Here is a 13,943-nt window from a genome sequence, read left to right as displayed (position 1 = left end):
TCTTGCCAACATAAAGGATAAAGACCCAGCAAGAAACAGGATAAAATAGAGTTGTACTCTCCAGGGGAGTGACTAATTTTTTTAAAGGGTTCTTGAAGTCCGCAGAGTGCCGTAACCCAGGGAGCCACCTCTCAAAGCTGCTCCACTCCATGAAGTCGGGCTGCCAGTCTTTCAAGGCACAGAATCTCGCTGTTCCTTTCAAGAAATTGTACTTTTAAGGTTCTGAGGAAATATTAGAAGCAACGTAGGTTTGGGCACAAAACAATTACAAGCTGCTGAAGGGGGAAAAAATGCAGTCTGTGCGTCTACATTTATATGGCAAAGGAAGGAAGATTGCTGTACAGTGGATGCTCGGGTTGTGAATGTGATCTATGCGGGATGCACGTTCACAACCTGCAGTGTTCGCAACCCGTGTCTGCGCACGTGCGGGTTGCGATTTGGCGCTTCTGCGCATGCGCAAACCACCGAAACCCGGAAGTAACCCGTTTAGGTACTTCTGGGTTTTGGCGGTCCGCAACCCAAAAATCGCAACCTGAAGCGTCTGTAACCCGAGGTATGACTGTACTTTTAGATAGATAGATAGATAGATAGAGTGATACTTGGCCTACTTGTTATGGGTAACAGATACCAGCTGAGCTTTTCTTTTTGACTCTATATGAGTTTATATTTGCCTTCTTAAATTCTGGACGTTTCACCTCTGAGGGCCAAGATCCGCGAGTTGTTTGTGTTTGCTTCCTCCCCCACCGCGCTTCCCAAATTCAGTTTACCTTTTTCCTACTTCTAGAAGCAAAAATCAGTTGCTAATAATTCTGTAGTTTCTGGGCTGATGTTAAGGTTTCATTTTGAAGTATTTTGTTAAGTGCGTTTCCAGGATTGTAGGGATTAATTAATGTAATTAGCCCTTGCATTTTTGCCTAACGGGAAATACTAATATCGGTTCTGCATAAGATTTTGCATACATTATTCATGTATGTGTATATAGCCAGAGATTTGGGTGTTTGGTATGCTCTTTCCCCATGACTTGACACCTTTTTAAACTCTGGTTGTTGGTTATTTATGCAGTCCCCATCACATTTTTCACTTATTTTGGAAGATCTGTTACTTTTTAGCAACTGGCCGCCTTCAGTGTTCCTTCTCCCTCTCCCTTTTACAACGCACATGGTATTTTCTTCCAAAAGACACAAGCAAGCTTTCTTGAACAGCGGTTGCGTTGACACAGCAACTGAGAACTGCAGTCAAAATACATGTCACTATGAAGATTGTGTCGGTTGTTTCGTATGGATGAGTTGCTTTAAAGCAAGCAGATGTGCTTGGGTTTAATCTACATTATTTGCTTGTGGAACCTTCAGTCGTTCCAATGCCAATCTCATGTGAAAGTGGTTTCCAAATTAATGTGAGTGTTGTGGACAGGGTTGCGGACATCTGCCCAGATTTAGTTCCCGCAACAGACATGGCTTCTTAAATGGGGGAGGAACTTGCCACACACCCTGTGAGTTGCATCCAGCACTGTCCACAGAGAGTACCTTTAACGCAGTGGCACCTCCCTTTCTTCTCCTCTCCCTTTGCACCCTCTAAATCTGATCTGGAGGTCCTTCAACTCTCTGGAGCAGATTTTGAGGGTGTGCAGGGGTGACGGCAGTTGCAGAGGAGAGGAGGAGAAAGTTCCATTGTGTGGCGAGTTCCTGCCTCCCACCAGAAGAAATAAAGACACGAGACACAATAATTAAGGTTAATGGGCAAAAATTGGCCACAACTTTATTGGTTACAGGTGATGAGCGGTATTGGCTTAGGCATTGGTCCTAATCAACTATCCGGCTTCAGACCGTCTGTCTGAGAGGCCAGGAAGGGTTAACACCAACAGGGGGAGCCCTGCTGATGCACATCAACTAGGCACTCCCCCGGGGTCACTGCTCAGGGGCGTGCCTTGGGCCCTGGCCTCCATAGGCTTCGGACGTGGCCATGCCCCCCAGAGTCCTTTACCGGACTACCCTTCGCAACTGGGGGAGGTGATGGCGCTCCCCCCCCATTCATCTACATAACACTACCACAACCAATGCCTAACTGCCAAACCTTGGAAGTTGTGACGATTTGCTATGAGGTAGGCAAAAAACCCAAATGGCCGGTGCCAATTTGCCAGGTGGAAAAATTCCTACTAGGCCCCTTAACGGCGACCAACCGAAGTCCATAGCAAGGTCAAAGGAGAAACCTAAAGGGAGGGTGGGTGGGAAATTCCCTAGCTGATCGGCAGCAAAGAGGAAGCTCCTCTGCCACACTTGCCTTAAAGGTGGCAAGCCACGCCCCCTGAGCCAGCTGATAGGCTGGCCAGGGGATGATGCGGCAGAGGATTCCCCCTGTACGCGCGGAGCTGGGAGCCAGCCTCCGTGCGGGTGTTGGGGGCGCTAAGCCCGTAACACCACCTCCTCCCTAGGGTCGGAAGTGGCTTTGCACAAATGAAGCCTGCCTATTACAAGTCAAGAAAGGCTTAACCGCCTTAAGATCTCCATGGAGAGCTTTCTCTGCAATTCTCTTTTGACAATTCGGTTGATAGGGTTGCCAAAATGGAAGCAAGGAAATGGTCATTCAAGAGAACTACCTGTTTTAAGTGTTCAATGGTTAATTTACTATTGTAATAATGCTTCCTTTCTGTGAGTTTGAATTATGCGAATTTTCACTTCCACTCGCATTTTCGTAATTGCAAATAATGTTTAAAGATGCAGGGTATTGGAATGCAGCTCCCATCAGCCTCAACTAGCGTTGTGGCCAAAGGTCAGGAATGATGGGAGTTGTAGTTCAGCAATATCTAGAGGGCATCCCATTGGCTAGGCTTGTCGACGATGCGTAATTTCCTGAGACGGTAAAATATTCATTTTCCATTCCGCCAGTGTAGCTTAGATAAAGTAGATAAATGTATTAATAGTCCAGGATGCTGATTCAATAGAAAGGCAAACAGTTAGCCTGTCTAGTGAATTGGCATTCAGGGCCATGAATGAATTTAACTTATGCAAATACTGCATACAAAGCTTTTTATTATGTTGAAACTTTGCAATAGGCATCTACATCCATGCTCACTTTCATGGATTGAACGAGTTAGAGGTGTTGCATGCTCTCTCTCTCTCTCTCTCTCTCTCTCTCTCTCTCTCTCTCTCTGTGTGTATTACTGTGCATTACTGTGACTTCAATCTCACAATGCTTATTATTCAGTCATTAATTTACGTACTTGTCCGAATTAAGTTTTTGAGCATTTATTGGAATAGCAGGTATTATGTATGTGAAGAATAAAGCAATAAGTGATTGATCAAATAATACAAAGAGCGTTCTCTTGAAAATACAATTCTGCCCGAGACATAATTAATCTGTGAATATATAAGTAGGGGGTTGATTGCAAAGTAATTAAAAGATCACCTTTACTTTCCCCTTTCCAGCTGCTGCCTATCTATTTCTGTCTCTCCAGGTTTTCCCTAGTTTACTATTCTCTTTTGCTAAACTAACTTAACCCAGCCATGTGTCCTGTTCTTGTCTTTAAAAAACAAACACCAAAACCCTATCATAATTGTTCTTTAAGCCATTGACTTTGCTCTTGCTCATAGATAAGATGGTTAAGGATTACTGCACTATTGGCCTGCGTTACCATATTTTTCTGTGTATTGGACAAAGTTTTTTGACTCAAAAATCATGTCAAAAAACTGAGGTCATCCAATACACGGATAGTGGCATGTGGGGGAAGAAGCGGTGCCCCTCCAGCCAGCCGGTTGGTGGGAGCACAGCTTCCCCCGATGCCACAGCGAGTGGGGAGCAATCTGGGGGGTTTTCCTGCCCACAGCTGCATGGGGGGAGAGGCTCAATAACTTTGGGCCATCTCCCCTCATTTTCTTAAAATTGAGTCCCCCCCAAACGGGGTGTGGTGGTCTTATACATGGGGGGCAACTTATGGATGGATAAAATACACTAGTTGCTATGTTAAGTTGAAAGCTGAAGTCAACACTTGCCCTGGCTCTTAGCGCCAGGCAAAGAAGTCAAACTCCTAGTCCGGCTGCTGTCAAAGGCTTTAATGCATAATGCAGATCAGTACCTGGGCAAGGGGCAGGTTACAAGGTAAGGCAGGTACATATAGTATACATTTGGCCAGCAGCAGAGCATTTGCCCCCGCTGCCCAGGCCAGGTGTGCTCCTGAGGGGAGCGTGGTGCAGAGAGTGCCCTCCCAGACACGGGATAGCTGCTTGGGCGCCCAGGGCGGCGTAAATGCCCTGCAGCCAGCGGTGGAGTGAGCCGCCCATGGCGGACATTTGGTGTGCTGCCTGCCCACGACTCCCAAGCCTCCACTAATCTGTCAAAACGAAGGGGGAAGGGGGGAATGCTGCTGGCAAAGCGGCGCAGCTCCCCCCTTTACCCCAACGCTTCGGGGTAGGCTTGGGAGTCGTAGGCGGGTGGCACACCAAATGTCACCCCCCTCAGTGAGGGCACCCGGGGTGGTGGGCATCTGGGGTGGTCCGCCCCCATCACCCCCCTTCCTGTGCCCCTGCATTTACTAAGCACAAGTTGAGATGTTGATCCAACAGGTGACACGGCGGCTGCATCTTCTAGCACAGCCTCAGTATAGGAAGTATCGAGTTTAGGGCTGGGTGCTATATCGTTCAAAACCAGCTTGAAGTCCGTATCACGATATCGGTTTCATGATTTTTTTGGTGACTTGGCAATATATCACGAATCACGATGTGTGTTAGGGCTGGGCGATATAGATCATCCAAAACTAGTTTCAAGTCCATATCGTGATATTGGTCTCATGACTTTTTTTTGACCCGGCAGTATGTTGTGAATCATTGCTGGCGTGACATTTATTTATTTTTTAAAACAATCCTACTGAAGATTTTTAGTTCTAAAATCCAATGGCATTTATGAAAAAAGGTAACAAAAAGCAATATTTCAAAAAAAGAAGAACACAAAAGAGGAAGAAAATACAGTGGTGTCTCGCAAGACGAAATTAATCCGTTCCGCGAGTCTCTTCGTCTAGCGGTTTTTTCGTCTTGCGAAGCAACCCTATTAGCGGCTTAGCGCTATTAGTGGTTTAGCGGCTATTAAAGGCTTAGCGGTTTAGTGGCTAAAAGGCTATTAGCGGCTTAGCGGCTTAGAAAAAGGGGGGGAGGGGAAAAAATCGCAAGACTCGCAAGGCTTTTTCGTTTTGCGAAGCAAGCCCATAGGGAAATTCGTCTTGCGAAGCGCATCGAAAAACGGAAAACCCTTTCGTCTAGCGGGTTTTTCGTCTTGCGAGGCATTCGTCTTGCAGGGCACCACTGTACAAAATGGAATACTCATGATCGTTACAGAACACAATGATATAAAAAAGAGAAAGGGGGGGACACAGAAATAATAGCTAAGATAATGGAAAAGAATAGAAAAATAGATAAAAAGAACTCCCTCCTCCCTATCTGACAATTATCTGTAACTACAGTTATTCAAAATATTTAACATTTGCATTCCAGAATAGCTTTTTCCCATTTGCAGGATGTAACTTTCCCCAAATTAATTTCCCAAGCTCAGCCGTTAACTTTTAGTCACTCAGACAGTGCAATATGGCTGTTGTAAAGTCTTTCTAGTAATCCAAATTAATATTTATCCAGTTTCTATATAGTGGTACCTCGGGTTACATACGCTTCAGGTTACATACGCTTCAGGTTACTCCGCTAACCCAGAAATAGTGCTTCAGGTTAAGAACTTTGCTTCATGATGAGAACAGAAATTGTGCTCTGGCGGTGCAGCGGCAGCAGGAGGCCCCATTAGCTAAAGTGGTGATTCAGATTAAGAACAGTTTCAGGTAAAGTACAGACCTCCGGAACGAATTAAGTACTTAACCTGAGGTACCACTGTATAAAATTTATTGTAAAGCCCTTTTAAACAGTTGCTGGTGTTATGTTTTAAGGACAGCGCTGCTTCTCTTCTTCCACTGATGAGCATCTTGACTTTTATAGGTTTGGAATATGAGATTAGGGCTTGGTGTTTTGTTTTGTTTTGTTTTGTTTTGTTTTGTTTTGTTTGTTTTTAATAAGCAGCTTCACTTTCATTGGCTCTTTAGTGAGCTCATAATTTTGAACATGCCTTTCCAGAGCTTGGATTTAATGGGCTGGTTACAGAGCGATGCAGCAGCTTTGGGGCTTTGATGTTCTGGAGTTTGCCATGTGCCCCATTGCTTCTGCCATTTCTCCCGATTTATAAAGAGGCTGCCGGTTGATTCCGTTCCTTGAAACCCATATCTCTTCCCATATTTGCAGAAATATCAAGAAATGGCAGAGAAAGCCAAGGAGAAGTTTGCCGCCGCCGAAAAGAGGCAGGAGCAGTTGCTCTTTGAGAACTCGCACTTTAAGACCATGTTGACTCAAAACCAAAAAGAGCACATGTCTCTTCTGGCGGCGTGCGCTCTGCTTTCCGGAGCCTTGTATGCGCTCTACAGCCGCTCGTGCGCCTTATCGACCCAAAGGGACTTCCTCCAAGATCAAGTCAACACCTGTGACATTTTCAAGCAAGAGATCCGGACTCTGGCCAACGTTTTGTCCGAGGCCGAGGAAAGGAAGCCAAGCGACGGCCAGGCGAAGAAGCAAAAACATGGCGGCAGCATGATCCACCTATTCCGCAAGGGCGTCATTGCCGTGCTGGCAGCCAAAAGGCTTCAGGTCTTGGGCCAGTCCTGCAGCTCTCTTTTCTCCTGGGTGGACAGCTTCAGAGAAGGCATAGGAATCTTAGTCTGTGCAGGAGACTCCAAGGATGTGCAGAACCTGTCAAGTAAGATAATCAGCCGGTGATTTATATGTTTGGTGTCAAACTGCACTTTCAGTACTTAAATAACAATTATATTATGCCAAGGCAATGGGGGGCATAGGCTTTATAATTTGAGGGGGGAAATTATGTTTAAGCTGTTAGACCAAATTTAGCGTGTTAATTAAAAGAGCCCCAAACCCCCAGAGACGGTGTTAAATACACAGGAAACACACACACACCCATCTGAACTGATGGTAAACTGAATCTGAATTGACTGTGACCCATTGCAGACCTGATTGTGTTTAGGAAATGCAGAGTACGCTTTCCATGTGGATTCAGGTCAGGCATAGGCAAACTCGGCCCTCCAGGTGTTTTGGGACTACAGCTCCCATCACCCCTAGCTAACAGGACCAGTGGCCAGTGATGATGGGAATTGTAGTCTCAAAACATCTGGAGGGCCGAGGTTGACTATGCCTGATTCAGGTCTCCATTCCGTGGTTTCTTGTTCCGTAGTATGGCCTAGCATGATGCCTGCACCTGGGCAAGCCATGGTTAACACAAACGAGATCCCTTCAAATCCAGGGTTTGTGAGCTCTGCTGGCTAGTTTTAGCCATGGCCATTGCTTCTCCATGGTTAAAACAATCCGTGAAGGACTTAAAGCACGAGATGGGAGCATGCAAGCCTATGGCACATGTCTTAACCATGGTTAGGAGATCGGGCTTTTGTGTTGTCCCACGGAGCTCTGTACCAATGAAATCATGGAAGTTGTTTTATGGTAACCACAGGGAAGGCATTTTCAGTTGTAATCTATGGTTTGGCGCATCTGAATTGAACTGCCATGAGATTAATAATTGGAACATTTGCAGATTTTAAAGAGTTAGTGTGGCATGAGCATAGCATAAGAGCACAGGAAGTTGCTTATCCCAAGTAAGGCCTCTGGTCCCTCTTGCTCAGCCTCGTCTATCTGACATCAGCAATGTCTAGGCAACACAATGATACGCAATAGACAATCTTTTATAGAATTCCTTCAAACCATAACAAGTCAAAAATGGAAATCTTTTATCTCAAAGTCTCTGAAAACCTTTAAATGAAGCAAGGTACCAGACTTTGTACGATGAAAGACAAGCTGTGAAGCTTTGTGTATTCAGCAAATATGATGTCCAACACTGAACAGTGATTCCGGATATTGACTACTGTTTCGTAGAATTCTTCGTCAGCATGGTGGGAGGATATAGAATTGCTTCATAAACCCATCTTATTTCGATTGGATGTATGTAAATGAAAATATCAAACACTGTGGGACAGTGCTCATGTAATAATGTAGTCATTGTGTTTTCCCAGCCCACCATCATGTGCTCTACTTCTAAGCTATAGCCCTTCCCCCTGGTTGCTAAAGAGTGTGAGCTACGGACTAGAAAGTCTCTGGGTTAAATGTCTCCTGAGCTGTGAGCTCCCTAGATGGTCTTGAACTACTGTTCTTTCAACTTCAGTTCCACATCTGCAATATTGGGGTAGTCGTGGCGACTAGACAGTGGGGCGTTTTCGACCCTGTATATCTTATTTTTATTGAACAGCTTCGGGTTGGAGGCATTATTTGGAGAGTAGGATGATGGTGCTGGGAGGAGTTGGGTTTAACCCATTTGCCCACGTATAAGCAGCTAAAACATGTTACAAATATCTTTGAGTAAATGTGTGGTTTTTGCAAGTAGCCTCCAAATCCAAGTGATTGTTTTAGCAGCCTCCCTCGCCGCAAATGTGTTTTAATCTAATACTATGGGATACCATTGGATTGTTTTCACTTGTTTTGTAATGCAGAGCAACAGAAGGAACACGTCCGTTCTCTTCAAGCGCTCAATTGGCTTACCAGTCCTAGTCTCCTTGCCGCTGTCCTCAGTTCAATGGTCGAGCTACAAGAAGTGGTTAACAAGACAGGTAACGTCTTCCGTTTTTTTCTGCTGATCATATCCCAGGTATCTTGAATCTTCAAACAGTACGATTGGGGCAAATGGTACAATTTCCCTGCTACTTATAAGCGGTAAACTGTAGCATCTAGTCTGGTGGGGTGATCCTGTAGAGCCAGTCCCGCCATTGTAAGTTTCCAGGCACAATTCAAAGTGTTGGTGCTGACCTTTAAAGCCCTAAACGGCCTTGGCCCAGTAGACCTGAAGGAGCGTCTCCACCCCCATCGTTCAGCCCAGACACTGAGGTCCAGCTCCGAGGGCCTTCTGGCGGTTTTCTCACTGCAAGAAGTGAGGTTACAGGGAACCAGGCAGAGGGCCTTCTTGGTGGTGGCGCCCGTCCTGTAGAACGCCCTCCCATGAGATGTCAAGGAAATAAACAACTATGTGACTTTTAGAAGACATCTGAAGGCAGCCCTGTTTAGGGAAGCTTTTAATGTTTGATGTTTTATTGCAGGGGTTGGCAACCTAAGGCTCATGGGCCACATGAAGCCCATGGGGGTCATTTAACCGGCCCATAGACCCCTGCCGCAGGCTCGGGGACCCCCGCCGCCTGCCCATGCACTACGCTAAACCGGCACGGAGCAGAGCGGGGACTGCCTTCTGCGACACCGACCGGCTTCCCATTAGCTGCAGGAAGATCCCAGAAATAGTGCCTCAAGTTAAGAACTTTGTTTCAGGATGAGAACAGAAATTGTGCGGCGGCGGCAGGAGGCCCCATTAGCTAAAATGGTACCTCAGGTTAAGAACGGACCTCCAGAGGTACCACTGTATAAGGTGGCTGAACATGGATGGTCTTAGCTATATGCTGTCAAGGATTTCAGATCCTGACACTCAGGAACAAGGCAGAAATTGTTGACTGGTTGCCTCAGCATCTCGACTGTCCTTGGTATGTGGATACTTCTGCACTCTGGTGTTGACCATGAGATTGAATCCACTTACGCCATTGCTTGTGGTTCTCAGCCAGGGGGTGCGTTTCCCTGAAGCTGGTGTGGCACATCTCCCGAGCCACATGCCACAAACCATGGGAAAATACTAAACATCTTCAGGTAACAATTGCAGCCTGCACCCTGATTCCAGGAACAACACAATTGTTCCACGAACTCAAGGGAGCTTTGGGGTTTAGCCTTCTTAAACAGCAGCCAACTGTGCTTGACCACATCTTTTGACTTCCAATCAGTTTAATATGGCTTGGTAATTCAAAAGAACACACACACAACATATTGGGTCTATCCAGTTCCACAGCTGCACCCAAAGAACCTTTTTGTACCCAAGGCTTAGAATTCATTGTTACATGAGTGTTGACATTTAACCAGTATAACAGTGGCACTTAGAGGAAACGAGCGCGTAAGATTTATTTGAACGTATTGTGATCACTTGGAGATTAAGCTGAGTTTTGAACTTTTGGACACACAAACATTAGTAAGGACTCCAGTCCTTCCTCCTTGTTCTGTTTTGCTAAAGAGCAAAAGAAGAAACAAAACACCAGACATCCTTCCCGTTGTCACTGGAGTAATCTTTGTCACTTTTCATTGGTTTTTGCTTCATTTGTTTAATAAAGACTTGCTTGCTCTTTGCACTGTAACTGTGTTTGTGCAGGACAATTCTCACACGCTCATCACCGCATAAATTATTTAGTGCTTTTACTGTAATTCCTTGATAGTCTGTGGCCAGGTACTCAGAGTGTATATATTCTTTTCCCTCTGGTTATAGATACAGCAGAATACAGTACCGTGTGGAATTGAATTGTATTCTCGTTTCACCTTTCAACGCCGTGAATGATTCTATCCCCGCACATTTCTTTGTTTTAGTCAGAACCATTATTCATTAAAAATTAACCAGAGGTGATGCTTTGCTTTTAGAAACTATGTGCTTTCCCATCCTGGAAATATTTTTATTTTCTTTTAAAATCTCTCTGGCAATCCTGGGGGGTGGGGGAAAGAAGACTGGTATAGCATTAGCCCAAATGTTATGTGTATATATAAAGTTCAGACTTCTAATTTTAAACAACAGAGATAGAATACAGTGCATTCTGTAGGGACATGGGTGGTGCTGTGGTCTAAACCACTGAGCCTCTTGGGCTTGCTGATCAGAAGGTCGGCGGTTCGAATCCCCGCAACGGGGTGAGCTCCCGTTGCTCTGTCCCAGCTCCTGCCCAACCTAGCAGTTCGAAAGCACGCCAGTGCAAGTAGATAAATAGGTACTGCTGTGGCGGGAAGGTAAACGGTGTTTTCATGCGCTCTGGTTTCTGTCATGGTGTCCCATTGCGCCAGAAGCGCTTTAGTCCTGCTGGCCACATGACCTGGAAAGCTGTCTGTGGCCAAACGCCAGCTCCCTCGGCCTAAAAGGGAGATGAACGCTGCACCCCATAGTCTAATTCAACTGGAGTTAACCGTCCAGGCGTCCTTTACCTTACAATGCAGTCTATCAAATGTTTTTATACCAGTGGCACTTGATAATTCAAACTACAACTCTGGCCGAGAAAAATTAAATGGAAACAAAATTAAAACCATAGTCTGGTTTCACCAGCCTCTATGCACCCCAAACCTTTGATTCCACATCATGGCTAAGAGCCCCACAAAACTATTTTTACATGCTCGAGGGGGTTTAATTTGCGCTGCTCAAAGAACGGCCCTTCTATCCTGCCCCAGCAAGCATATTTCTGAAACCAAGGGGACTTCAGTGTAATATGACATGTGAGCTCTCGTTATCAAAATGATTTTTTTTCCTAAATAAAAAAATCCCAGTGGGGATTATATCCTGGAGCGAGGCGTTCTTGAAGTAGTTATTTGGAACCGTGCCCAGGCAACTTGAAATCTGAACAGATTATATTCCAGGTGCAATGTTGATACAGAGAAACCAATGATGCTCTTATTGTTTCACATAAAGTACTTTGATTCCAGTTGTATCCTACTTCATATTAGTTCAAGTGATCCTTTGGCTGCAGATGAAAATAATATTTTTGGAGCAGTACTCCTATTCTATTTTGCCTGAAATCCTTTGTTTTTGTTCTCACAAGCAAGGGGGAGAAAAAAGGATGGCTTGCTTTAAAAATGTGCCTCGATAGGCTTTCTGCTTTAAACTTCAGAACAAATATTTTAATTCTCTGCAGCAACAGGAGATCTGGTATTCTCCTGAATGTAAATAAGCTCTGCCATGGTTGTCATCTTAGCCTGATAGTATCGTAAGACAAGTAATGACAGATTAAGACCTGACTTGCAGAGGGAAAACTAAATTACAAGACTTTTATTAAGGCATAAATAAACCTATTAACCGTTATCTGGAATACCAATTAGTAGTAGGAGCACTGACAATTTTATTTATCAACATTAAACACAATTATTAATTACAGACCTGACGAATCTAGCAGTAAGCAGAACATGTTGGGTGTGCTGGGGCCTTAGGCCCATTATATGAGAAGGATGATTACCAAAATCCATTGGGGAAATAAGTAATTGTAGTTGTAAAATTTTAATTGCCTTGGAATAAGGTAAATTATATTCTCTTGTCTTGGAATATAAATAGTGTGGCATTAAGGTACCAAGCCTCAGTAGTTTTAAGCAGCAAATGATTTAGACATCTAAGCTGTCAAGAAAGAAAGGAAAACAGTTATAAATTTGCTTCAGCGACTTACCTTCTACTTTTGAATCTGTAACACATTCACTGATATTTATAAGCGGTTATTAGTCTGCTTATCCAACAGGTCATATATTGCAACCTGTGGATTAATGCAAGGAAGACGAAGAAAAAGATGCACTATTAGAAGAGAGCATAAGACCAATTCTCATTAGCAAAGCCATTATTTCTCCTGTGGGAAAGTCTGTCTGTGCATATGGGCGTACATTTTCACCAGATGTTAAGAGAATTGTTTGTTGTGTGCAAAGGTGGAATTGGAGAGATTCTCTTTTCATCCACTAGAATTGCCCTGTTGCAGATTGGTGTTAGCCAACATAATGTTTACCTAAAGAGTTACAGTGAGCCATGTCCCAACACGGAATCAAACAAGTACCTATGTAGACAATACACTACTCCTCTTCTTGGAATATTTGGGGGTTGGTTGGTCTACGCAGCATTTTATGTAGAAGTTTTTTAGGGAGACCCTCTGCAAGAAACAGTGGGATTCTGTTAAACAATCATTCACTAAGAAGCATGAGTTGCAAACCTTCCAACATTTCTCTGATGAAAATAGGGACACCCTATTCAATAATAATAATAATAATAATAATAATAATAATAATAATAATAATAATAATAATATATGCTGTCCGTCTGACCGGGTTTCCCCAGCCTCTCTAGGCAGTTTCCAACATATATAAAAACATAATAAAACATAAAACATTTTTTTAAAAAAAATCCCTATATAGTGATACCTCGGTTTTTTAGCATCTCGGAAGCCAAACTATTCGGGACCTGAATGCCGAAAACCCAGAAGTAATTGCTTCCATTTTCAAACACGCCTCAGAAGTCAAACAGCTTCCACTGTGTGTTTTTCTGTTTTCCCCATTGACTTTGCCGACCACCCTTTGCGCCTCGGTTGTCAAACGTTTTGGAAGTCAGAACTGTCTTCCAGAACGGATTACGTTCGACAACCGAGGTACCACTGTACAGTGGTACCTCGGGTTAAGTACTTAATTTGTTCCGGAGGTCCGTTCTTAACCTGAAACTGTTCTTAACCTGAAGCACCCCTTTAGCTAATAGGGCCTCCTGCTGCCACCACGCCGCCAGAGCACGATTTCTGTTCTCATCCTGAAGCAAAGTTCTTAACCTGAAGCACTATTTCTGGGTTAGTGGAGTCTGTAACCTGAAGTGTATGTAACCTGAAGCATATGTAACCTGAGGTACCACTGTACTGGCCTGCCTTCAGATGTCTTCTAAAGGTTGCATAGTTACTTATCTCCTTGGCTTGGAGGGGTCGCATATCTCTATACCCTCCAAAAAATTTCTGATGAAAATAGGGGCGTCCTAAGGAAAAGCGGGACGTTCTGGGATCAAATCAGAAACCGGGATGGTTTCTGTAAATCTGGGACTGTCCCTGGAAAATAGGGACATTTGGAGGGTCTGGAATTACTCAGAATCACGAGCAGGTTTCCTCAAAAGTAAGCACCTCTGTGTTCCATAGGGTTCAGTCTCTAAGATTAAAGTTACATCAAACTGGAACCTTTGGTTATTTCCATATTGGGGGTATGGAATTCTGTATGTTAAAATGCCCAGAGCATTGTGTTTCCTATATGAAGCAT

At 44.3% G+C, this 13,943-nt stretch overlaps 1 protein-coding gene across 3 annotated transcripts in view; it reads left to right on the top strand.

Annotated features, from left to right (window-relative positions):
• CCDC171 (coiled-coil domain containing 171) overlaps nt 1-13,943 on the top strand; it is a 205,401-nt gene that overhangs the window by 84,995 nt on the left and 106,463 nt on the right. For all 3 annotated transcript variants that reach the window (XM_081176165.1, XM_081176166.1, XM_081176164.1), the window contains 2 exons: nt 6,264-6,771; nt 8,564-8,680. In XM_081176165.1, the coding sequence (XP_081032291.1) occupies nt 6,264-6,771; nt 8,564-8,680 (625 nt within the window). The remainder of the gene's footprint in view (nt 1-6,263; nt 6,772-8,563; nt 8,681-13,943) is intronic.

Source organism: Podarcis bocagei (genome assembly GCF_964188305.1).
Source record: "Podarcis bocagei genome assembly, chromosome: 17".
Taxonomy (NCBI): Eukaryota; Metazoa; Chordata; class Lepidosauria; order Squamata; family Lacertidae; genus Podarcis; species Podarcis bocagei.
The sequence above is the reverse complement of the archived record's forward strand: the minus strand, read 5'-3'. Positions and strand labels throughout refer to the sequence as shown.